General features: G+C 44.8%; 2 protein-coding genes across 2 annotated transcripts; one reads left to right on the top strand and one right to left on the bottom strand.

The window, feature by feature from the left end:
* The first annotated feature begins 97 nt into the window (after positions 1–97).
* On the top strand, positions 98–11,026 carry LOC113128331 (metal transporter CNNM1-like). The gene is made up of 10 exons (XM_026303582.1): positions 98–1,538; positions 6,185–6,328; positions 6,418–6,558; positions 6,965–7,134; positions 7,246–7,336; positions 8,436–8,581; positions 8,680–8,959; positions 9,186–9,290; positions 9,680–9,784; positions 10,947–11,026. Exons 1-10 carry the CDS (start codon positions 98–100, stop codon positions 11,024–11,026), a joined length of 2,703 nt encoding a protein of 900 aa, XP_026159367.1.
* A 3,100-nt stretch (positions 11,027–14,126) lies between these two features.
* LOC113128804 (aspartate aminotransferase, cytoplasmic-like) lies at positions 14,127–19,442 on the bottom strand. Its single transcript, XM_026304381.1, has 9 exons — positions 19,193–19,442; positions 17,507–17,688; positions 16,975–17,098; positions 16,664–16,776; positions 16,424–16,528; positions 15,978–16,128; positions 15,710–15,875; positions 15,455–15,597; positions 14,127–15,229 (listed from the first exon to the last, which is right to left on the bottom strand). The coding sequence occupies exons 1-9, from the start codon at positions 19,299–19,301 to the stop codon at positions 15,090–15,092; spliced, it is 1,233 nt and encodes a 410-aa protein (XP_026160166.1). The 5' UTR covers positions 19,302–19,442; the 3' UTR covers positions 14,127–15,089.
* Positions 19,443–25,900: the final 6,458 nt, after the last annotated feature.

The following is a 25,900-nucleotide window of genomic DNA, read 5'->3' as shown; positions in this document are numbered from 1 at the left end:
GAACTGCTGGTCCTTCCTTTTCCCGCATGGACAGGAACCACGCAGCACCACACGTGACCCGGGAACCCTGGACTGACCGAGCATCTCACACCTCATCATGGCTGCAGAGGATGCGGCCGCGCGGTTCCGGAGCGGAGGTCTGCTCTCCCGCTGGACTCCGTTCTCTGCGTCCCGCCTGCTGCTGCTCTCCGTCTTGGTCTTCTCCTTGCTCCCCGCCCCGGCGCACGGCTTGCTCGGCTTTCGGCCGGAGGAGACCGGGGCGGAGCTGTCCGTGGAGGACGGGGTGCTGAAAGCCACCGAAGGGACCCGTTTCATGCTGCGGGTTTACTACTCCACTTCCCCGCTGAGGCTTAACCGTACCACGGGGACTCGGGCCAACAACGCCGCGCCCTGGATCGCCTTCATCGAGGAGCCAACTCCTGGGCGTGAGGGGCAAGTTCACCCGAAACGGAACATGTGCATGGACAAAAACGCGAGGACGTCCGACATCGAGGTTTTAGGGTCTTTCAAATCTGCTTCCAGCCAGAACTCAGTGCTGGTGGAGCTGCTGGCCAAAGACCTGCGCAGGGGGGAGAAGATCAAATACTACTCCATGTGCGCCTTCGACGGATTCAAGTGGGAACATTACAGAACGCGCGATTTCTGGGTGGCTGTGGTGGAGCGCTCGGCCGTCCCGGAGCTCTGGCTGCAGGTTCTGGTCTCAGTCTTGCTGCTCGGGCTGTCTGCTCTGTTCAGCGGGCTGAACCTGAGCCTGCTGGCGCTGGACCCGGTAGAGCTGCAGGTCCTGCAGAACAGCGGCACCGACAAGGAGCAGAACTACGCCCGCAAAATCGAGTCTGTGCGTCGGCACGGCAACTACGTCCTCTGCACTTTACTGCTGGGAAACGCGATCATCAACGCCTCGCTCGCCGTGTGGATGTGCCAGATCCTGGGCATGACCTGGCTCTCCACGGTCATCTGCGCCTTTGGCATATTCTTCATCGGGGAGATACTTCCGCACTCGGTGGCGTCGCGGCACGGTCTGGCCATCGCCTCCAAAACCATTTGGGTGACGCGGCTGCTGATGGTGCTCTCCTTCCCCATCTCCTACCCCATCAGCAAGCTGCTGGACCTCATCCTCAACCAGGAGATCTCCAACTTCTACACCAGGGAGAAACTCCTGGAGATGCTGCGCGTCACTGACCCGTACCACGACCTGGTCAAAGAGGAGCTCAACATCATCCAGGGAGCGCTGGAGTTGCGCACCAAAACCGTGGAGGACGTCCTGACGCCGCTGAGCGACTGCTTCATGCTGGCCTCTGATGTCATGCTGGACTTCAACACCATGTCGGAGATTATGCAGAGCGGATACACGAGGATACCGGTGTTTGAGAACGAGAGATCCAACATCGTGGACATCCTGTTCGTCAAGGACCTGGCGTTCGTGGACCCAGACGACTGCACCCCCTTGAAGACCATCACCCAGTTCTACAAACACCCGCTGCACTGCGTCTTCAACGACACCAAACTGGACGCCATGCTGGAGGAGTTCAAGAAAGGTGAGCAGGGCGCGCAGGGAGCGACTGGTCGTGTGTTTATGCGGTGTCAGAAGTTGTTGTATTCAGGCAGGTGTCATTTCCGGGGTCAGACTACTGTTAATAAGAAAACGGAGTCATGCACACTCCTCATTTTCTCACACTTCATCATTTTATCACATCTTATAACAAAACGCTTTGCTGCAGTTTACAGTTGCAGACCTGTGGTACTTTAATCTGCTCCAGGTTACAGCGTCAGGGGGTTTGTGTCTTGGACATTCAGGTTGGGACTGAGCTTGATTTCTACAGTACAGGGCGGTTGCCAAAGAAACACGTGCACTACAAGGAGAAGTTCACACGTTTAGATGTTAGACAGTTCAACCCAATCATATACAATAATGTGACCTCAAACGCAGATCATGCAACTCTGACCGGACTGAAAGTGCTTTACAGGTGTGTCAGTGGCAGATAAGCAGGATGAGAAGCTCTGAGGTCAGAGACAACATGTTTATATCTAATGTGGTCATTTGCTGTCATGGCAGCTCTTCCTTATCCTTAAATCACTCACATTTGTCCCAGTTGTCTTAGTTTTCATGCAGTTTTGGAACATGGAGAAAACACGTTATATTCTGTGAGTTTCGTGTCTGAGCTCAGCATTTCACAGTAAAAGCCCATTTTGCAGTGCTGCTACAGCAGAGCAGTCCTTCGCCCTGTGTGCAGTCAGCTAGCATTCCTGATTTGAGTTTGAAATGGGTGGGGAGCACGCTGGCCAATCACAGTCCTCCCTGCACATTCAGATACCCTGCGGAGTCAGCGTTTCCATTTTTTTTTCTGCTGTGTTTATGGTGAGGACAGGATGAGACGAGGAAAAACAGAGGAGGACACCTTGACCGTTTACAGGAGCCAAGGGACACTCTTGCATTAATTGTGCTAAGCAGAGGGACGACAAAACGTCATCTTTTTAAGATCAAAATAAGGTTTTAGCTTTTAATAATGCACTGCAACAAGGTTTGCTTCCTAAATGAAAGTGCCAAAGGTTCAGCTTTATCCCACTGACGGGTAAACACCAACATGATCTGTGTGTCACTGTGCTGCAGAGAGATCAGCTCCACAGGATTATAAACTCGCTCTCCCTCTCTCTCTCTCTCTAACAAGCTTTTCAGGCTCTGCAGCAGGAAAATGCACACTCCCTCTTTCATTTCAGTGAGACCCCTCCAGGATCTGCTGCTGCCAAGGAAAAAACTCAAAATGGTGCACAGACCTGTGTAGAGCCTTGGCATTAAATCCAGCATGTCAGACTGTATTTTACCTTCCACCTGAGCCTAAAACATTACAGGCAGCAGTTTCTCTATAGCCCCTGAAGGAGCCCTAAGCAGGTGAAACCAGTACCTGAGCTGCTGAGAGCAGTAACATCAAACAGCTCGGTGAATTTCTGAAAATGGATCTATTCAGTGATATATTAACTTTAGGAGGCTGCTCACTAAGACGTCGTCTACTGAACCAGGACTTAGAGTTACAGGGTCGAGGGCATGGACAATAAAACTAAAAGAAATGGTCTCATCCTATCTCAAAGTTAGATACAAATCTAGATAATAAAATAAATGAATCTAATCCTCTGGGCCGGTTTAGGCCGCCACCTCCATCGCTGCGTTCTTACCCTGCACATCATCCCCAGCACCATGTGCAGCCTGGGCTCCAGTCTGCTGCTGGAGATTGTATATCTGTTATTATATCTCTGCCCAGTCTGCCCCTCTGTGCCTACAGTATGAGGTCAGAGCTGAGGCGCCAGACAGTAACTGTGTTTCTGCTCTGTAAATATCCGTGAGCTGGCAGACTGAACTAGAAAGAGCAAACTAATCTCATGAAGAGTGTAAGAGCATCATGTCATACTGTCTGACATGGGGAGGAGTGAGCAGGGCAGCTAATGTAAAATCAACAAGCAGTAAAGGAGCTGCAGCCTCTTGAGCTTTCACTAATTTACAGGGCAAATTATACCCAGACATTAAAGTTAAAGCTCAGATAAAACATTCATCCACTGCTCCTGTTGAAATAATGGACAGGCTACACCTGGAAATCCATGCTGTCTGAGAAAGGCCATTAGCTGCAATGAAAGATATTGGAAAAGGGCCGATGGGCAGAAGATAATAAGTCAAAGCAAAACACATCTTTGCTTTGACAAACATTAGTAAAACCCTGATTTCACTTCATGTGAAGACGCTGCAGAGGTGCAGCACAGAGACTGGTGAGACTATAGCAGGATGCTTTGGCCTGAATGCTAAGCAACATGTCTGGCACAAGTGAAATTGGCCAAGTAACACCTTCCCCACTGTGAACAAGCACAGCAGTAGCACACTGGTACAGGAGCCTTCTCGGTGCCAGGAGAGTCTTGTTTGGACAGATGGGAAGCCGAACCCTGAACATTACACACAAATCCTGGACCAGAATCTGCACGCCTGGCCAGGAAACTGAAACTGAAGACTGAGCCAAAACACAGAAGGAATCTAGGAATAGGTTTGAAATGATAATGACTTTAGCCACATTAGAAAAAATCAGCCCTCAGATTTTCTATCACCTTCCTACATCTGACTTATCATTTATTAATGGGCATAAAAACTGCACAAATGGGTGGACCCTGATTAAATCCAAGGCTCTTTATTGAATCAGTTCCTCCATTGCCAAGAAGTGATTAGTATGATAAATGACTGGCCTTTTACTGCAAACTGGACGTGTCACTATGTTTTATATTCTCCTCTCTCTCTGTCCTTGTAACTTCACAGTCTCCTGGGAGGCAGCGTATGAAATATTCAGTACTTCCACAGATTGTGTGCCTGCCATCTGCTCACTGTATTCATGTCACTGCTCAGATGATCAGCTCTTACTCTGCAGATACATACTGTGTTAATTATAGTATATGCAGCCTTTCAGGCCCGTCCTCTGACACTCCTGCAGGTCTCATCATCTGAACGAGGTGGTCTCTGACAAGCAGCACACTGTGAAAGGACAAGAGCAAAGCATGGGTCGATTAGAGCAGAGCTGTCATAAAGAGCCTTTCTACCTGATGCGGTTCTAAATATTTCTCTAGGTGCACGTGGAGGTTTTAAGGTAACAAAAAGCCAACATTCATATTGTGGTGACTTTAATCACATGGTCAAAATATTCTTACTCCTGTTAACCAAACAGTCTAATGTTCCTACCTGCAGTGAAGTAACTCTCTCTCTCTCTCTCTCTCTCGGACATTGTGTCCACATCTTGACTAATTATGGGAAAGCACATGAATCATGGCTGCATACGTGTTATGTGTGCATGTGTTGCAGAAGCATGACCGCTGGGTTCGAGTGTATTATTCAGTGAGGAGCTTAAAAAATCAAAGCCTTCAGTAAAAACCTTTATCATGTGCCATGTCCTCTTTCAGCTTTCTCCGCCTCAACTACCAAAAATATTTTTCTTCCCCCCTCACTTCAGTAAAAAGGAGCTTCCAGAGTTTATTCCAGTGTCTGCCAAGACATTTTATTCAATTTTCTGAGCCAAGGTTTTCAAAGACACTGAATATCTCAAGAGGCATTACAGGAAATGTGTCTAGATTTTTCTGCGTGGACATTAATCTGCAGCAGTGTCTTGGAGTGGGTGGGGGGGCTAGGTTTGAGGACACAAAGTTAAAGGCTTTACAGAAAGAAAGAGGAGATGGGACAGAAGTGACAGGAAGACGCTGGTGTAGAAACAAACAACAGACCATACAGGGGGCAAATGCTTTCTCCTCTCTCTCACTTGGACTGTTCTGTATGTAAGACCGACCCACTTAGCTGAATGTAATGCTGCCAGAATTGTGTTCACTTGTGTGAGAGTGTGTGTGTGTGTGCATCGATGTGTGTGTGTGTGAGGTAGTATTTGGCAGGCAGAGAATGTGGAAGCAGAAAGAGAGCCTCAGTGAGGAAGTTGATTTGGAGCCAGACTGCTCAGGAAGGACTACAAACAAGGATCCACTCTGTTTTCTGTCAGTCCTGTGTGTGTGTGTGTGTGTGTGTGTGTGTGTGTGTGTGAAGGGAATGCATGTGAAATTGTGCATGTGTCTGCATGAGCACATGTTCTTGAATGTTCAGCAGACTGATGCAACATAAAAGTGCCGGCATCTGCAGTGCGGTCAGACACGCTGGCAGCAGGACAAACATTCACCAGCAGCTTGTTGCCTCCTAATTCATTCTGCTTCCTTTACAGACCGACACACCTTGAGTAAAATAAGTCCTAAATCCAATTTAATATCCTGTCAGCCTTTCTTTTATTTTCTTTGTCTGTAAACTCTGATCCTGAACCAGTTTGTCATAGATCATTCATTATTCCAAGGGGCTAGAAGAAGCACTGCAGACTCTGGGTCTGTCACTTAGTTTATGTGAGGGATAGTGATCTTGCATCCAGAGGCTGTAACTGCTGCGACAAAACTGCACTTGAACTCTTTTAATTTCAGCACAATAGAGTCCTGACATGTGACTGCAGTTATGTCCTGCTAGGTTGAAGAAAGAAAAGCAGCCATTAGTCATTATTATTTTATGCTTTCTATTATATCTTCTCTGCACACTATTATTACTATTGTTTACGTCTAACCTGCACTTACTGTACATTAGATCTGTAACTGTAGAGCTAAAATCCACATTAATGTGAGCCTCTCTGTTGTGCAGGAAAGTCCCACCTTGCCATTGTGCAGCGGGTCAACAACGAAGGCGAAGGCGACCCTTTCTATGAGGTGATGGGCATCGTCACCCTGGAGGACGTCATTGAGGAAATCATCAAGTCAGAGATCCTCGATGAGACCGACCTCTACAGTACGCGTGCACACGCACACTGCTGCAGACTCACTGCATGCTCACTCAGAGTTGTGTGTCTGAAATGTTGTGTGTGTCTGTTCTGTCAGCTGATAACCGTACGAAGCGTCGCGTTTCTCACCACGAGCGGAAGCAGCAGGATTTCTCCATCTTCAAACTGTCAGAGAACGAGATGAAAGTGAATATTTCTCCCCAGCTTCTCCTGGCAACACACCGCTTCCTCTCCACAGGTAACAGCCAATCAGCTCCCTGCTCTGTGTTGCTCTGTTTTAAAGAAGAACCAGCCTTCTGGGGAACGAGTGATGTGCAGTATCACCCAAATGGAGAACGTCTTCTACACTTTCAATTATGTTTGGTTCACAATTACAGTCCAGGTTTGGGATTTGGTTTACAATGATTACTTTTAAAGAAGGAAAAAAATCTTACAAAAGACTTTGTTGGGATGTTTCTGTTTTGATCTTGATGAGACCTAAAGGAACTTGATATTGGGAGCAGCACAGTAGGTCAATTTTACTATCTGCTCAATAAATAAAACTGCATAAAAATATTCCCAAAATATTTGTATTCTGCTGCTTTCTTTAACTTCATCCAGTATGTTTGTCCTGACTGTTCCCTCTTTCTCTTTCCCTCCATCAGAGGTGGAGCCCTTCAAACCAGCTCATATATCAGAGAAGATCTTGTTGAGGCTGATCAAACACCCCAGTGTGATTCTGGAGCTGAAGTTTGATGAGAAGAACAAACGAGCGTCACAGCACTTCCTGTTTCAGCGCAACAAACCAGTGGACTACTTCATCCTGGTGCTGCAGGTATCTGCTTCTTCCCAGGGCAACACAAAAATGCTGCAGAAAAACCCGTTCGTCAACGTGTTGGGACAGAGGCTGGTCGGCTACCTGTATTTCTCTGATGTGTTTCTCCAGGGTCGGGTTGAGGTGGAGTTTGGAAAGGAGGCGCTGAAGTTTGAGAACGGAGCTTTTTCTTACTTTGGGGTACCTGCCATCATGCCAACAGGTACAAATACACACATATACCTTGCACTAATATTACACATTACATACAAATCTCTTCCTAAGATGTTGAGGTTCTCTCTGGGAGTGACGAGGATGGATAGGATCAGGACTGAGGACATCAGAGGGACAGCTCATGTTAGATGTTTTGGAGAAAAAGCCAGGGAAGCCAGATTGAGATGGTTTGGACATGTTCAGAGGAGGGACAGTGAATACATTGGTAAAAGGATGCTGAGGTTAGAGCTGCCAGGAAGGAGGCCTAGAGGAAGACCAAAGAGGAGGTTCTTGGATGTAGTGAAGGAGGACATGAGGATAGTTGGTGTGGGTGAGGAGGATACAGAGGATAGGGTTAAATGGAGGCAGATGATTGGCTGTGGAGACCCCTGAAGGGAGCAGCCCAAAGGAGAAGAAGAAGATACAAATCTCTTTGTAACCTCCAAACCAAACCTCTATCCTCACATGCCTTAACCTAAACACATGAACATATTCCCACTTTAAATCTTCTCCCTAAAGCGAAGACTTGACATAGCCCAGAACAGACTGAACGTCACAAAAACATATATTTTAGGACCTCTCAGAGATAGAAGAAAAGAAAGAACATAACTGCGTACTGCGGAAAAACACACTAATCAATATACCGAATCAATGTCGCACTTAGGCTCTTTAAGATAATTCAATGCAGATACACACAATCAAACTTGTGGGACAAAAAGGCTAAATTTCTGAAAAACAACCAAAAAAAAGTGTTGTGAGTGAATATGTGTGTGTGCTGTTGGCACGAAGACAGTGTGTGATTGTTTGTGGATTTGCACTTTTCCAGTGAAAACTGGATCAGAAGGAATCAAACTCTGCAGAAATCAGCCGTGTCATTTAAATTGCAAACACTTCAAAATCATTTAGTTGCCAATCGGTTGAATGCAGCATTCAGCATGGGCTGAAGTGACTCAAATGAATGGAAGCTTTCAGCCACAAAAGCTGAGCCTGTCACATATCAAGAAGGCCCAAATGAAGCTGCATCCCTGAGCCTACTCAGGATTTGACCAGTTCTTGTGTGTCCTCGTGAACGTGTGTTTGAGAAACGTCACAGTTTCCTCTGCTTGCAGTGCATAGATCCCCCTCTCGCAGCAGTGGTTTGGACCGCTCTGAGTCGATGCTGTATGGGGGGAGCATGGGCCAGCTGAATGGTGGGGGGAACGTCTACCTGCCGGACTACTCTGTGAGACAGCTCACACATCTGCAGATCATCAAGGTAACACCTGGATGGAAAGTTATCACCTTCATGGAGTTAGAATTCACAGCAGGAGTGTTTTGGTTTTAGCTTGTTACTCCTCTGTCCTTGTGTGCCAGATCACCCGGAGCCACTACCAGAACGCGGTAACAGCCACCAGGATGGACAGCTCTCCTCAGACGCCTGATGCCGACACCCGTCTGACAGAAGCCAACACCCCGACTCCAGAGCCTCCGGCAGCGGAGCACGGCACCACGCTAATGCCCCCGGGGCACACCACCTCTACCCTCATGCCTCCGCCCAGGGAGCCCAGTCGGCCCAGCTCAGCAAGAACTCGAGCACAGCAGTCCAGCGTCCCACATAGCACCTCACTGCTGAACGAGAAGAACCGCATTGTCCGTAAGTATCAACAACCCCAGAGACAAATGATGGAGGTGACTTCAGTCATCGAGAGGAGGAAATGACCATCCTGAAGCAGGTGTTTTCAGTCCGTGATCCCAGCTGTCTTCAAAAAGATGTGAAATGGACTCAGTCTCAGACCCTGTTCAAAATCTCTCATGATCCAGGAGTGTTTTAAGATCTGACTGTAGTGAAGGCTTCATATGTTTGTGTGTGTTACCTGCAGGGAGTAAGTCCGATGGCCAGAAGAGTCCCAGCGATTCTGTGTTTCTCAGGATGGATGAGATCCCCTACATCAGAGAGGACAGATCGGAGACTGACGGACACACAGGTACAACATACTGTACTAAGACCGTTACAGCTAATCCTGTTTCATGACAGTATTCATACTTTACACCGGTGATACAGGCTACCAATGTGTAGTCAGTCATCATGTGTAAAAACCAAAATCAAACCAACAAACATAATTCCCTCCTGAATAAAGCTTTTACAGTGTCACATCTAAAGCTTTCCATCCAGCAACAAGTTACCAACGGTTGGTTGGAGAGACGTCTTTACTTTCCCGTTACAGATTGGAGGGAAAACGGTTTATGTCTCATTAAAAGTGTTTTCCCCTCACATCTTATGTGGACAGGACCAAGAGACAAGGAAAGGATGCGAGTGAAGGAAGCATGGGTGTAGTTAAGGGAACTGGGATTTACCCCTGTCTTTGTCCCTCAGACATGGCCTCGGTTCCCGTGGAAACGGACACGTCCCCTTTCATCAGCAGCCTGTCGCTGAGCAGCTCAGAGGACACACTGGGCAAGAAACTCCTGCTCAAACTCAGTCAGTCAAACACACACACACACACACACACTTATTCACAACCCTTTTCTATGCTTCTCTCTGTCTCTGCTTGGCCTTGATTCACATGCAAAGTCAACCACACACACACACACACACACACACACACACACACGCCAAAACATACTTTAGCATTTTGGAGCTGCCTGTTTAATATTCTCATGTTGTTTCTTAAAGGATCATTCCAGTGTTTTTAGATGTATATTCTAACAGGCCAGTTTGCAAACCAAGACAGAAAACTTTCATGTTTTTCCTTGTCACTGATTTCTGTTGGTTCCAGTCTGGTCTGAAAATCACAGGGCAGTAAATTATACAGTAACAGGTTCTTCAGCCTAAAAAGAAAAACATGCGATCATATTAATTGTCACATTCATATAAAACTGCCCATTGTACTTTCTACAGTCAGGACAATAAAAACGATTCAGCTGCTTCTGTATTTAATTTGAATTTAAAATTAGGTTCAGTCTGAGACTTCATGAAAAATAATGTTGTCTTTACTAAATAAAACAGTCCTTTCAAACTCTTTGAACACTTATGAGATATGACCTGTTCATAAGATATTATTTGATTTACTTAAACCCAGAAGATCCACAGGAGCCCTGAGAACTTCAGTCCTGTCTCTGCCCTCAGGCTACGTAAAGCTCCAGCATCTATACTGTCTGTAGCCTGAGAGGTAACTACAAAAAGCCTGCCAGTCACTCTCTGTGCATATGGTAATAACATAAGGCAGTTGAGATAAGAGTAACATCTGCCCTCGTCTGTTATCTGGGTTCTGGCACTCCAATGACACAGCCGAGGGAAATTCAATTGAGTGAATCAAACAGAAACTACAGAACTGCAGAATAAAAAAATAAGTGTTTTTCCTGAAAAGTGATGGGAACATGTTCTCCCATCCCGGGTGGAAATTATGCCTTTAAACACCTGAGATCACAGTGGTTCTCAGACGTGTGTCTGAACTGGTAACACAGCAGCTGCAATGTGACGTTTCAAGAATCTGTCTACTGGAAATGCAGAAAAACCTCTTTCAAATGTAAAACAAGTGTGTTATGCCATAGAAAAGCAAAGTAAGGTGAAGTAAAACATATGACTCATGGTAGTTTGACACCACAAACAGGAGTGTTTCTCAATCGTCTTTTCTCCTCAGGCCACAAGAAGAGGAAAAAATCTCGTGAGGGAGAAAAGACGCCGGAGGACATTTCAGAACAGCCGCTGGTTAAAACTTAGCAGCGTGTGGGAAACGGCCCTGAACTCTCCATCGTCTGATGGCTCCTTAAGCTGTTTGTAAAGACGACGTGGTTGGTGAACTACAGTTATCAGAGTTTTATCTGAGATTATGTTTGACACACTCAAAGCGTAGGAGGCGATAAGTTTGGACCCATAACCAGGAATGTACTGAAGACAAATCAAGAGGAAGCAGCTTTGGCAATGTGCATTAAATCGTAGTGTCTGTCATGCTGAAGCTCCTGTACGAAGGATCGACTGTGAATGTAGAAGATTTGTAGAAACATAAGACTTTTATAAAAACCCTCTTTACATGTGATCCCTTCTCCGGTGAAGACAGAAGAAGGTTCACAGGAAACGGATGGAAGACACCAAAGATGTTGCTGTTTTGTGCTTCCTGCTATTGGTCTGGGGCTTTTAACCTAAAACAGTTGCCTGTTTAATGCTTGTCACCTGCTAATTAGACCTGTAGTCGAATTATATCACTTTGCTGTAGAAATATATTAATTTTTTACCTGTTATTTATCTACAACGATTTTATATCCAGACTGCGACCATTGTGTCTGCCACTTTTTAAAGTGTGATTTCTTTCCAAATTCATCCAGGTACAAAATATGTCCAAGGGTTCCGGTTACTGGGTGTAGTATTTCACGTCTACTTCCTGTGAGGTATGTGGACTGAAGACACATTAAAGGGACAGTTCAACATTTGGTGAGGTTAGCCTGTTTGCTTTCTCACTGAGAAGATCAATACAACTCTCACATCTGTGTGTTAAATGTGGATTAGTTTAACTCTCTCCAGACCTAAAGTGGGTATAATCAATATTGTTGTGGGTCACATGACTACTTGTCACTCGATGTTATAAAAATATCACCCCTGCTCTGTGTCTTTCAGCTCTTTGTTTTGGTTTTCGGTTAAGAAAAAGGTTGTTTGAAAGCGACACCTGACAGCAGCAACAGTTCGGAGTTATCTCCATGAAGTTACTTATGATAGTTTAGTCTTTTCATGCTAAGCTACGCTAACGTGACAGGAGCATCAATCCTCTTATCTACATCTCAATTATATCATGATCTGCAGGTTTAGATCATCAGGTCAGTGTTTCATACAGGACGTAAGCTCGTGTTCAGATATTTTAAACGTTTTAAAGTTGTTTCATTACATTTTCCTTTGCTTTCATTACAACCCTCTTCATTCCTCCAGAGACTTCTCCTGATGACTCCTTTGATTTTTCTCCTGAGCTCCTATTGTTTCATTATCTGAGACTTTTCTTCTTCAGTGGTTTGAATTTTATTTTTTATGCCACAGAAAAATTTCATTTCTTTATCACAACACAGGGGGATGAGCTCTTTCCCATATGGAAACAACACTACGTTAGATGTTATTGGGTTCATGAAGCCTTTAGCCTCCAAATTTTAAGACACCTCTCCTGTTTGACTGCTTTACCTTTTGTATATTACCCAGTGTATCACTGATGCCCCCTGGCTGCATGGTGATGAAAATTAATACAGTTTGAACTGAAACTAAAGCTTAAATTGACTTCTCATCAGGTCAAGTGTTGGGGGGGTCTTACTAAGTACTGACTTTGCACACAACAGAAAGATGAAGTTGCACTGAGGGTTTTTTTTATGAATTTTATATTATGGGCAGTTTTTCTTATTTGGAAATCAGAGTTTACATGTTTGAGTGTCACAGGATTATTATACAACTAATTATGAAGCCTTAACATTCGAAGATGTTTTACAAATATTTACATGGAAACTGCAGGCAGACTGCAGCCTGCAGGAGCTGGTGTTTCAGACGTTTGTGTATTTCAAATCAATAGAAGTCAAATCAGGGGAACTCCGATGTTCCCTGTACCTAATAATTTGTCCCAATGATCAAATGTCCTGTCACTTCGATGTGCAAGGTATTCATCCAGTCCTGAGTGTGGTGTCCGCAGCCTTGTCCTAGTCTGTGCATATTGTTCTGAATGTGTCCCTAAAGCTGCACAGGCCTGTGCGGTTTGTGTGTGTCTGCATGGTGCTGGGGCAGCATGGCAGGGCGTGGCTCCATCTGACGGTGCCTGCAGACTCAAGATTTGTGCCACTGCAGCACAGGAGAGCAGGAGGAGCAAAAGGGTGGATGCAGGGAGGGATGAGAGAAAAGGGGATATTTAGATAAAGGTCTGATGCTTTTAGCTCTGGTTGGTATTGGCCTTAGCTAACCTGACACATCACTTGTAATATCATATTCTGATGATATAAAGAGCAGCTTTTGTTTCACTGGAGGTTTTAAGTGGTTTGACCTGACTGAACAGTTTTTGTGTAAATGTTCACTTTCTCTTTAGAAACATGTCAGTTTGTATTATATTTTTATGACTATTGCCAGATTTAAAGATAAATGAATACCAGCATAAGAAGCCTCTCCAGGCAGCATGGGCTGTGGACACACACAGATCAATCCATTATAGGCTGGGGAGGTGGGAGGACACTTTCTGACTCTGCTCATTGGTGAATGAAACAGGCTGGGGGGGGGGCATTTCTCCTGGGTGCAAAATATCAATGCTGCTGAGTCACTTTGCTGCATTTGAGCATCACCCACAGCCAACCAGCCTCAACCTCTGAGTTCAAACCAGACAAATGATTCTGCCGCAGGATGCTGATGCTGAGACTGTAGATTTGATGAATGTTTCCTGCTATAGTTACTTTTCATAAGATTTCTGCTACGAGCCAACATCATCCCCGACTGGTGAATTTGTCTGCTTGTGTTTTGTATTGGAAACGCCTGCATGGATGAGATGAACGAACAAAGTGCTTTTGGAAAGAATGTCACAACTTGAAACTTGCAAAATAAAAAGTACCTAAGTGACGGTCATAGTATTGAGTTGCAGCATCTTGAGCTTCAAGTCTCCAGTTTAGATTTTAGTTTCTACAGAGACTTACTTTGAATAAATTCAACAGAATAAAAAAAGTTGCACCCACATCAACAGGCTGTGATCAGCTATCAAATCTAAATCTTCCTGTTTTTTCACAGGTTTTGTGACTACTACCCTTTACGCATGCAGGTTTTTAAATATTGTATTGTCAAGGGAAGGTCCAGAAGAAAAAAAGCACAGGGTGACCGATTACTGTGGTTTACAGTCATTTATTTCAGTATGAATACACATACTGTTGTGCGCTATTACAAACAACACCACATAATGGGAGCGTGGTTGTGCAGCTAAAGGTGTCAGACTCTGAGGTCTGATCACAGCGGCTCATTACAACAGCCCACTGTACAGAGGCTTTCAATAACACGATAAGTGCATTGTAGGATGGAGAGAGAACAAGAGATGATTGTTCACTGTTGGCACACAGTCGTTTGTTGAACCTCAACTAACAGGCAAAACAGTTGCACAAGTCTTACAAGGTGACACTCACAACCTCACGCACATGCAACACCTTCAAATGACCTGTCAGCCCAGACAATAACCGACGAGCCTTGTTTCCCGAGTTTAAAACATGAAATGTTATTACCAGATTAAAGTGAGACAGGTCACACTATGAGTTAAATGGATTTTTCTCAGGCTGATTTGCCATGAGTTCTGTGCTTCTGCATGAAATGGAGAGAGTCCAAACAGCTATCTCATGTATTTATATAACTTAGCTGTATAACCACTTCTAATCCTATAAATGATTGAGGAAGCAGAGTATAATCACTGACTGGCCAATGTTCTGATGTCCAGTGTAAAACAAACATGGAGGTGAATATTCGGTAGTGAAAGCACAAAGGCGGGTAAACCTATAGATGAAGGGACATGGATAAAAGACAGATACAGACAAGTTTGTATCTTCTACACATTGAGGCATTTGGATCTCTGCTGACAGTGATACCTGGGCGTGTTTTCAAGTCATTTTCTACTATCATTGTACCTCCCAAATGTTTATAAGAGAATAGCAACACATCGGTCTTCCCATTGGTTGAACTGGACAAGCCCTGCTGCAGTTTAACCAATCAGAGGAAAAGGTAAGCAGAGGTGGGACATGGGGGGTACAGACATAATAGTTCCTGTAGCGTACAGGAGGCAGGAAATGGACGAACGCAGCCTTTACTGGACCTTGGTGACGGCTTCATGGATGGACTGGGCCACGTAGTCAATGTTCTTGGTGGTCAGACCGCACATGTTGATGCGACCGCTGGCCATCAGGTACACATGCTTCTCCTTGATCATGTACTCCACCTGTTTGGCTGTAAGACACAGTTCACAGTGATGGTCACACACAGTGCGAAGGGGAACTGATGTTTTGAGCTTCAACCTGCCTCATGTTAATATGAGACAAAGATAATGAGATGTTCCACAGGACGGAAAATACTGATCACAGTCTAACAGTGTGTGGGTAGTTGGTAGGAACAGGTCTGATATAAGCAGGATGTTAACAGCTGGATGTGTCTGAATAAATGTTTTGTGCTCACGGTTCAGGCCGGTGAAGCTGAACATGCCAATCTGCTCGGTGATGTGGTCCCAGGTGCCCGGGGTGCCCAGAGCCTGCAGCTTTGTCTTCAACTGCTCCCTCATCAACAGAACCCGGTCTGCCATGGTCTTCACGTTACCCTTCCTGCAGCAGGAGGTGGGGGAAAAAAAGAGATGTTGTGTTCACTGACTGTGAGGAAAGTGAATGAGTGAAAGACATTTGGTAAGTTCAAGTTTATATTTCGAAAGGAGCGTACCATTCAGCGAACAGCTCGGGGCAGTTCAGAGTCTTGCTAACGACGCGTGCTCCCTGAGACGGTGGGTTGGACCAGGTCGTCCTGACAATCTTCTCCATCTGAGACAGGGTGCGGGCCAAATTCTCGCTGTCGTGAGCAACCACCGTCAGGTTCCCCACTCTCTCATCTGATAACAGTGGCAGAGAATTATATAGAAAATATGATGAGCAAGAGTGGTGTTTCTTTTCATGTGTACAGTGTGTACAGGTATGAGTTTAAGTGTACTCACTGTAAAGACCAAAGTTTTTGGAGAAGGACTGAGCTATGAAGAGCTCAAAACCCTCGGAAACAAAGTAGCGGATGGCCCAGGCGTCTTTTTCCAGACTGCCAGAGGCAAAGCCCTGATAGGCTGAATCGAAGAATGCAAACAACTTCCTCCTCTAGACGAGGAAAGACAGAGAAATCAAAGAAATGGAGAAAATCCTACATACAGCCAGTCTCAAAATATCCTCTTCAAGCCAAAATGAATGAATGATTGGCCGGTCCAGGAGACAAACATGTTTTCAAGATGACATTATAGAGACAAAACCAAGACATATTTTAGATGCAGAATTAGTTCAGAATCAGGGCAGCAGCTTTAAAACACTGAAAACATATGAGAGAACACATTAGAGGCCCTGACACCTCAAACACCATCACGTAACCTGAGAAACTACTAAATCAACACTGTTTTACCTTCATGATCTCTGCGATCTGCTTCCACTCCTCCTGGGTCGGGTCGGTGCCGGTGGGGTTGTGTGCACAGGCATGGAGGACGAAGATGGAGTGTTCTGGAGCTTTCTGTGGAGAAAGGCAAAGTCAGAGCTAAAGACACTTTAAACAAATATGACCATAACTGCACGTTCAGTACAGGAGTTAGGCAGATGTTTGAAGGTGCCAGTCAATGCTGACATTCAGCAAACCTGCACTCCTCACCTCCAAGTCATCCAGGAGCCCAGGGAGGTCCAGCCCCCTTTTAGCAGCATCCCAGTAGTGGTAGGGTCGGATGTCTTTGAAGCCAGCATCAGAAAACACACCATTGTGGTTTTCTAGGAGGAAGAAGAACACGAAGAGATTTTTAAAACCTGGAATCTACTATGAAACTGTGACCACCATCCAACAACATAGTCAAACCTGCTGAGTGACTTTGTTAAAAAAAAGTCTAATCTATCACCAGCAGCAAAAGTTCTAAGAAGTGTGAGGGCATTTAAAGCACTACGATATTCGCTGTACAGCTGTCCACTAACCCCAGGTGGGTGCTGAGACGTAGACAGGTGTGGCTGTGTTGTTGGTGCCATTGTACCAGCGTCGCAGGAAGTCTGCCCCGATCCTCAACGCACCGGTCCCACCCAGAGCCTGGACCGCTCCAACCTGAGACACACGACAGCAGAAGAATAAAAAAGCTCATTAACATGTAACCATTCATTGTGATTAATCAAATAATCTCTTTAAAATATCTCTAAAATATCAAATGTAAGGGCAGAAACATATGACGTCATGTGTGTGAAGCATGTGAAGAGGAAAAAAGAGAAGACCGACAATGTCATGTACAGATTACTAGTTTAACAAGCCAGTAGTATTACAGCATTAAGAAATATTGAACACAACTTGTAAACTAATAACCACTGGTTAGTAAAGTATAGAATAACATCATACACTGTTTTGTACACACAGCCTCATGCTGACAGTGTTGCCTGAGATAATGCTGTCCACAGTCTGGCTAATACTGATGAAGCAGGACCAGACTCACAGTGTAAATGTTTAACGTCCATGCCTCACCCTGTTCTCCTTGATGGCGGGGCTGTCGTCTCCCAGAGCGACCTTGGAGGCGGCGGAGCGGAACTCGGGCAGGCCGAGGATGGGCAGGTACTCGTGGTTCAGGGTGTTATCCTCTACAATCAGCCGCTCCACCTTCTTCACCACCGGCAGCACCCAGGGCTGGCAATCATCAGTGCGGTAAGCTGCAGCAACACGACACCTCATTAATAAGCCACAGAAGCTTCTACCTACCATACAGTTAATGCAGAATGTATACACGTCTTTCTCTGGGTATGTGGACACGTTTTATTACCATTCTTGTGTGGACATTTTGGGTGTGTCACAAATTCACAAGGTTTTGTGAGAGTTAACATTTGGTTTTAGGGTTAAAGTTTGAATTAGGTTTAGTTTAGAGTAAGTATTGAGTTTAACTATTTAGTTGTGATGGTTGAGGACAGGGTAAGGGTGTGGGGAATCCATTATGTCAATGAGGGTCCTCACAACTATAGTGAGACATGACCATGTGGGTGCGCTCCACATATTTGACTCCTTAAGAACTTGTGCTGCGAGGCCTGGATCAAATATCAGGCTGTACACACTTACTATGGGTTATAGGCCAGACACACCTAAAAGGCCAAAACAAGTGGACGTGTTGGTTAGAGGTCAGTATGTGAGTGTATATGTGGTGTAGGACACAGCAGTAACACCTACAGATGTTGCTTTATTTCTGTTCTGTTCCACACACCACATTTCTGTCTACATGTGTCCCAACAAAATCTCTGAATCTGATCTGGTTCTTGGGAGAGTTTATCGCTCTTGCTGATTATTTCTGGTCCGGACTAGTTTTTAGTGATTTTGGCAATGAGTACAGAAGCACAGTCCTGCCATCTGAGAGTACTGACGCTGACTGTTTACAGATTTACAAATGACAAACATTTGTGTTTTCTGACTGTTTCTTAACATGGTATTGCTGTCATGACTTCGGTAACGATAATGCTGCAATACAGCTAAAATATTGGCTTTACCTCAACTTTAAGACTTTTAATTGTGTGGTTAGTCATGTCAGTCTGTAATTAATATAACTATCTTTGGTTATTTTACCTCAGGGGATACACACACACACACACACACACACACACACAATATTCAAAATTTACAAGATTGACTTTAAAACAAAGTCCCGTGATTTGACCTGAAGCTAAACAAACAAATCTTCATGTAAAAATCTTCACACCTCACTAACATTAACAGTTACTCCCAGTGTTCATCCCGCAAAGCACTGAGCTGCTTTACACTCTCTACACCAGTAAGACCAGTAAGACCAGTAAAGCTGCTGTGTTCCTGCTGGTGCTTACAAATAATGAGATGGTACAGAAGTTATCAGTAATGAGACGTTGATTCACCTGCTCTAACCTTTATATTTACACCGAGCAGACACAGTGTGCCTAACCCTAACCCTGAGTGTTAGCGTTAGCTTCACCTTGTTAGCTTCCCAGCTAGCTAGCTAGCTTGTAGCGAAGGTCAAATCAAACAGCATCTAATGTTTGTTAGCGCCATCAAACTAGGCCGCCCCAAAGAGACACACGGCGCTAACGAGCTAATGGAGGCTAACAAGCCAACCCGATAGCGGGACTGTTTACCGGGACTGGATCGGTGACAGCTACGTTAGCTTTAGCATTAGCCGCCAGCTAGCTTCCGTTAGCTTACCTCCGACTCCGAGATTCACCTTCTGCGAGTGGCTGTCTTCTCTGAAGTCCGCCGTCAGCTTGAACACCGCTACGGGAGCGGCCTGCGGAACATCGGTGAATACGGACATGGCTCGAGCTAAAGCTAATGATCCCGGTGCAGCGCGGGAGGAGGAAACGGGGAGAAGGACCTTCCAGCGACGAGAAGAGGAACCGAGAAAGCCGGACCGGATTCACCTTCACCCTCCGCTCCAGGACACACAGAAATAGGTGTGAATATGCCAGCCAATAGGAAGGCACGCAACACAGACGTAAATCCGAGACAGCCAATGAGAGTACAGCAATAGAAATAGATAGATAGATAGATAGATAGATAGATAGATAGATAGATAGATAGATAGATAGATAGATAGATAGATGCATAATATCCTCTGTGTTGTCATAGATTACAGTAATTAAATTAGATGCATTCAGAAAATAAAATACCTCTGGCAGGCAGTCAGATGTAGTGGGATAAAAAGTGCAGTGTTTTTTTATGAAATATAGTGGAGTAGATGCAGAAAGTAGCACAAAGACACTAATTACATCAAAGTATTATTAACCTTACTCTGTGCCTTACTAAAGACTGGGTGATGCAGCCTGTGTTTTACCACAAGAGGTCAGTGTGGCTGTGAGGAACCTGCTGAGTCTTAATGAGTGCAGTCTCTCAGGTCATGTCACTAATCATTTCAAGTTAAATATCATATTATATATGTATATAATATATATATAATATTTTCAGTTTTTTTAGTATCAAACAACCATATCATGACAGATAGAAGGATTGGCCCAATCTCCAATCTAATCCACCTTTGACGTTTTTCAGTTGGACAGGGTTGGTTAGTTCTTATTACACTAATGTACCTGAAACGTAAAATGTACCAGAGTACTGCGTTTTACTGTGTTTAAAGTGATTTTGTAGAATAAAATAAGTGTGACATGTAAAATATGTGTTTAAATACATTACCTATAAATGTTTTTTAAAAAACTGTTCACATATGAACAAAATATTCAGATTATTTCTGTTTTTATAAATCTGGTAGTCACATAATATAAAGCAATATGGTGGTGGGGTTTGGGAACTTGTTCTAGACATTTTTCAGTATTTTCTGACTTTTTATACTCAACAAAATGAATCGTTAAAGGGAGTGATATGCAGATTAATCAACAATGAAAATATATGTTAGTAGCAGCCCAGATTGTATATAATAAATATAAACAGCATTGTTAAAACTGCTGGGGCCAGGGGCTGTTCATGTTTCTGTCAATCAACATGATTACAAAGAGACACAGAATAAAAAAGTAAAATTTGGTGTGAAATGAATGAGCACAAAGACCAAATGAACAAACAGTGACACAACACTGGCAAAAACAGATGTGTGACTTTGAGTCTGTGGTTTTTGTTTGTGGGGTGGGGGCCTCTTATATGTGCCCACAGGTCCATTGTCTCCTAATCCCTCCACGTTGGTCACTACATACTGATATTAGCACACACACACACACACACACACACACACACACACACACACACACACACACAGGGATACACACACCATTTTTCACACACTCTCTTTTGTGTGTTTGATCTGAAGTGTTTGATGAATAGACTCAGCTTCACTGTAGTTTTCACTCCCAGCCCTCCTGTAGCTCAAGCAGCATGTTCTTGTGTCAGTGAAGTGTGAGTCTCAGACACACACACACACACACACACACACACACACACACACACACAGAGTACTTGATGCATCACACCAATCTCCTGCTGCTCCATCACTGCCGGAGATGATCGGACCTCTGCTGTTCCTCCACTCTTTCCCTTTTCCTTTCCCTCTCCAAAAACACTCTGGTGAACCATCAACAGTGTTGAATTTCAAAGGGGCGAGGGGCTAATGGTCCTGGATGAAGATGATTGAGTCAATTTGTCGACATGATGGACGTTTTGCTGCCTGGGCTCCTCCTCTCTGTCTGACTGCAGACTGCAGGCCTAACAGAGGCTACTCACACATTTTTGAGGAGGATAAAATAAGAGAGATGTTCCAGAGTAGAACCTGCTGGAACAAACATTTAATTTGCAATTTTGAATCAGGTTTGTAATAAAGCGTTTTTAGACCTACTGGTGTCAACGTTACATGTATTTAGAATGAGAAATATTCAATGTGTCAGGGTTACAGAGAAATAACAGAGAAATTCAAAGGGTTGGTTCTATGGATCTTCAGCAGCCATTATTTTACTGCACTTTGTAAGAAGTTAAGTACTGGAGGTGCATAATATGTTGAGCTAAATGGTAATGTCATTCTCTGGGGACTGTAAAAATGACATGTCATAACATCCCAATGTTAACACAGCAAGTTAAACCAGTGGATCTGAACATTATGATCGACAATTTGCCGATTTGCCAGTGCATTTCCCACTGAACTTGAACGCTCCACTGGTTACAGAAGTAGGTGAAAACTAAAAATCACACTGATGAGGGGATTTCTTGAATAACTCCTGAAAGACGAACAGTCAGATAATCTTATTTCCTGTGAAAACAGAGGCTGCTGTGGCTGCATGTTCTCAGTCAACACCAGTTATTCTGCACCAAGGCCCTCTGCACAGCAGCTACTGGTCTGTGTGTGTGTGTGTGTGTGTGTGTGTGTGTGTGGAGGAGGGGGGGTAACAAGGGCATAAAGGGGGCAAAGCACCTGCATGTTGACTTTCATACTGTTCCTACTCCTTCAACACACACGTACACATATGCACACACACACCATTGTTCTCCAAAACTTTCTGTCATGCTTCAGATGTTTTCATTCCTCCCCATGTTCCATGTGTGAACATCTGAAGAATGGGAAGAAAACTGTGTGTGTGTGTGCGCGTCATGTATGGAAACATAAAGCAGGGATCAAATGTGTTCTTTCATGTGCAGCAGCCACTGTATGTCTGTTTTAAGCTGTGAGCCTGTTCTCTGTGGAGGTTGTTCGGTGCCTAATAGGGGAGATCTGGGCACAGGGCTGTCAGTGGGTGTTTGGGGGGGGTCAGCGGGTTTCATTGTCAGGTCAGTAATTATCAGATTTGCTAAGGCCCCAGCATGAGCAGGACACACACACACACACACACACACACACACACACACACACACACACACACCTTAACCAGCCCCAGGCCAGCCGAGGCGAGGCTGAGAGAGGTGAGCCGTCAGTACAACGAGCTGACAGGCTGACACCCCAGGGAAGACAATAACCAGGGCAGCTCTGACAGCTGCTTAGTGGGAGATTCTGCCTGCTCATCCTCATAAACAAACACACAAACCCAGACTCCAACAACATGAAGAAACAAGCAAGAATACATTTACGCATCTCCATAAACATGTCAAAACATACACATAAGAAAACCTGCACATACGTATGATACACACATGTATCAACTCAGCAGACAGGGCACAAACCAGCTATGGTCCAAAGACAGACGCAGATGTTAAGTCATATTTTGTTAATATTGGCACAGTCTGCATGAGGAGGAGGAGAAGAAACAGATCAGCATGGACAGTCTGATTCAGCTCATATTTCTTGTATTGCTTCAACGTTAAGGTGATCAAAAAGTGGATATGCAGCACTGTGCAGAGGTTTTTGGCATATATGTCTGAGAGTCTTATCACACAACACCATCAAGAATCTAAGTGATCCCGGGTCCATTGTGCAGGACAATAAGCCCAGAAAGAACCCACTAACCTTAAATCTATGGAAGACCTGCAGCAGCTTCTCCAAGGTGCTGCAAAGTACCAGGAGACACTGTGTGCAGGTCCAACCAGAGAAAACTGCTGCTGGTTTAAGGGCGAAGGGGAGAGCTGAAGATACTGACTAGGTTTGTATGAAGTAAATGAAGAACTACATCACTTCTATTAAAGTATCATCCATGTATTTTTAGTGCCTAAACCTTTTGCAGAGTACTCTATGTACCAGGATGTCTTTCTGTGGCTCCCAGGGGTGTAAACACTGTTCAGGTGTCACTGTTACAAATTCCACATCAGTGATTTCCTCCCCAGAGTCCCTGTGTTTCAGACTTTTGACTTTTCCATTCAATATTTTTTTCTTTATTGTTCTCCAAATATTTTTAGGCAAAGAGTCTCCAGGCTTGAAGCACTATGAGAAGTGCAGTTTTGATTGTGGTGATTAAATTTAGTTTGTGTTGCTGATAAAGGCTGTGGAGCACAGGTGGCCTGAAGGTTCAGGTGTTGCATGTGGTCTTATTTTTGTTCAGGTCCAGTTGAGAGTTTTGTTTGGATGTAATTGCCCACCTTCCCTCATTTCCTGCCAGCTCTCTACTCCTCCTCCTCTAAAATATAGTTAAATAAATATATAACAGCTTCTGCTGAAGGTGAACCACCAATCGTACTGACACGCCAGTAGAAAACAGCAGTTCCTGACATGTTTTTTGAAGGGAACCTCTCAGACCCAGGGCCCCTTAGTGTTCCTGAAAGACTCTTTGGTCATCACCTCCTGGACTGTGTGTGTGTGTGTGTGTGTGTGTGTGCCTCTGTCGATGTTTTTTGCCACTGACAGGTAATGGAGTGTGGTGTGTCAGCGAGCTATAGGTCTCATTTCCTCCTTTGTGAAACTTGCGTGCACAACAACTTGTCAACGCAGTAATTTATACTGCGAAGTCGAGACCAAGAACAAGACAGAAAGTGCAGGCCGTGTGTGTACTGTATCTCTCAGGACGTGCACGCCCAGCACTCCCTCTCTGCCGTCTCGTCTGTGTTGAGTCTGGCTGATCTCTGACAGGTAGTGATCCATGTCGCTGCATGCACATCAACAAACAGGACCCGGGTCTGTGAGGAGGCAGTGGAGGTGGCGTGCGGGGCCAGGGGTCAAAGTAGGAGGGGGCTGTTGACTAACAGCCTTTAGCAGCAGCGTGTCTGCTGTTTGTTTGACCAGAGGTCTGTGCTGTCATCAGGCCTCAGGACTGGAGACGAGGAGCGCTTGAACACAACACAGAGATGGGTCAGTGGGTAGGTGGAGATTGGAGGGGATTCAGACTGAAGAAGATTTTTTTCTTTTAATGGGTGCTGGAGGTTGTGTGGTCAGGGATGCAGGGAGGTGCTTTTCTCTCATTCCGACTCATCTTTACCCTGATCAGCCACAGTGATCACCTGCTGTTTTCTTGTTTTGTCTGTGAGCTGCGTCTGGAGCCAGAATTCACAACTACATAGTCAGACACTTTGCAGGAACAGCAATGTTTTCTCTGTTAGTTGGCTGTCGGAGCTGGGAAACCAGTTGATCAGTGGACGCAAATGCAGGCTCGTATCCCTGAGCTGTCCGATGGGCAGTGCTCCTCCTCCTCCTCGACTGACTGATGGCCTTATTGTGGCCACGGCAGCTGTCAAGGTTACTGAGCTGCAAGAAAGCCCAATTCTGAGAACAACCAGATCCTATTTTTAGGATTGCAAGGGCACTTTTCTTAGGGAAACTGACACAGCTCCACCAGCAGCTGATGGGAACTGGATCGAGTGTGTGTGTGTGTGTGTGTGTGTGTGTGTGTGTGTGTGTGGTCATGTGCATGTGTGTGTCCTAGTGTTGGCATGGATGCACATTAGCAGGACAGCAACAGAAAATAAAAACTTTAAAAAACAGAAAGTTCTGATTCCCAGTGTACAGTCTAAAAAAGTTAAAGATAGGTGAAGGAAGACAAAACATTCTTCCTGCTTCTGAACCACATCCATTTAATCTCACATTTCTAACGTGCATGACATTATCTTGACACAAATTAAATATAAAGTTCCAAATAACAATTTAAAAATAGTCCTCAATGATAGGTGTCAGCTCCATGGACTGTGGAATCAGATAACAAGATAAAAACTGAATACATGTTGAAAATTCATGAAATGAGTGAAAAGAGTAAAGTTTCCAAAGAGATGTGTGGGGAATGTTCTGATTATCATAATATGTGATGCTGTCAGACAAGGCGGAATAAGATGAGTGGCCAGCACATCAGGGTAGTACAGAAGATAAGAAGGCGAAAGCTTCATCTGTCTGTCTATTTCCTCATGAAGATGCTAAATGCTCAGTCCATGCCACAAACTGGGACCAGTACCAGGATGTGGGGAGTGATGGTGTCCTGCTGGTGTCGGTTTTGGCCACAGCAGTCAGAGGTGAACGTCTTGTTTTGCCTCAAAGACCTTGAAGCCTGCTGTCCTGCATCCGCTGAGCTTCTAAGAAGGCTGCAGCTGCAAATGTGTGTATGTGTGTGTTTATATGAGACACGCTGGCCTCAAATTCAACGTTTATTTTTATGTGAAGTTCACTGTCCCCAAACATTTTGGGGAAAAGCATTTCTTGCCCAAAAACTGCAGCGTCCAGACCCGAAGCTTGGCTCTGGGAGCTTTTTATTTAGAGCGTTGGCGTGTGATGGAGGAGCAGCGCAGCCTCTCCCAATAACAGATTGTCATTTTGATGGCGACGCCACAGGGGGAGAGAGCAACAGCCTGAGTCCATCCTACTGAAAAATGTTTACTGCCTGGAAGGTCATGCGGCTCCAACGGAGCACGGCTTCCACGCACGCTTTTAAACACGCTTCCCTAAAAAACTATAATCTATATGCAGATTGACTTTGTACTGAATATGTTTTTTTCTCATTTAATAGCAAGGATTCAAAGCTTATCCCCTCATATTAACTCACCAACTAAACAAACCTAAAAAAGGAATCACAAGTG

Source organism: Mastacembelus armatus, chromosome 1 (assembly GCF_900324485.2).
Source record: "Mastacembelus armatus chromosome 1, fMasArm1.2, whole genome shotgun sequence".
NCBI lineage: Eukaryota > Metazoa > Chordata > Actinopteri > Synbranchiformes > Mastacembelidae > Mastacembelus > Mastacembelus armatus.
This window is presented reverse-complemented; position numbering and strand designations above follow the sequence as displayed.

What these genes read in the sequence shown, in the direction of transcription:
- LOC113128331 (XM_026303582.1), top strand. Translation starts at nt 98, where the DNA reads ATGGCTGCAGAGGATGCGGCCGCGCGGTTCCGGAGCGGAGGTCTGCTC. An exon ending in CACATCTGCAGATCATCAAG is followed by an intron (nt 8,582 to 8,679) that starts GTAACACCTGGA and finishes CTTGTGTGCCAG; the next exon opens with ATCACCCGGAGCCACTACCA. An exon ending in GGAGACTGACGGACACACAG is followed by an intron (nt 9,291 to 9,679) that starts GTACAACATACT and finishes TTTGTCCCTCAG; the next exon opens with ACATGGCCTCGGTTCCCGTG.
- LOC113128804 (XM_026304381.1), bottom strand. Translation starts at nt 19,301, where the DNA reads ATGTCCGTATTCACCGATGTTCCGCAGGCCGCTCCCGTAGCGGTGTTC. An exon ending in CGTCTCAGCACCCACCTGGG is followed by an intron (nt 16,777 to 16,974) that starts GTTAGTGGACAG and finishes TCTTCCTCCTAG; the next exon opens with AAAACCACAATGGTGTGTTT. An exon ending in CAAAAACTTTGGTCTTTACA is followed by an intron (nt 15,876 to 15,977) that starts GTGAGTACACTT and finishes CACTGTTATCAG; the next exon opens with ATGAGAGAGTGGGGAACCTG.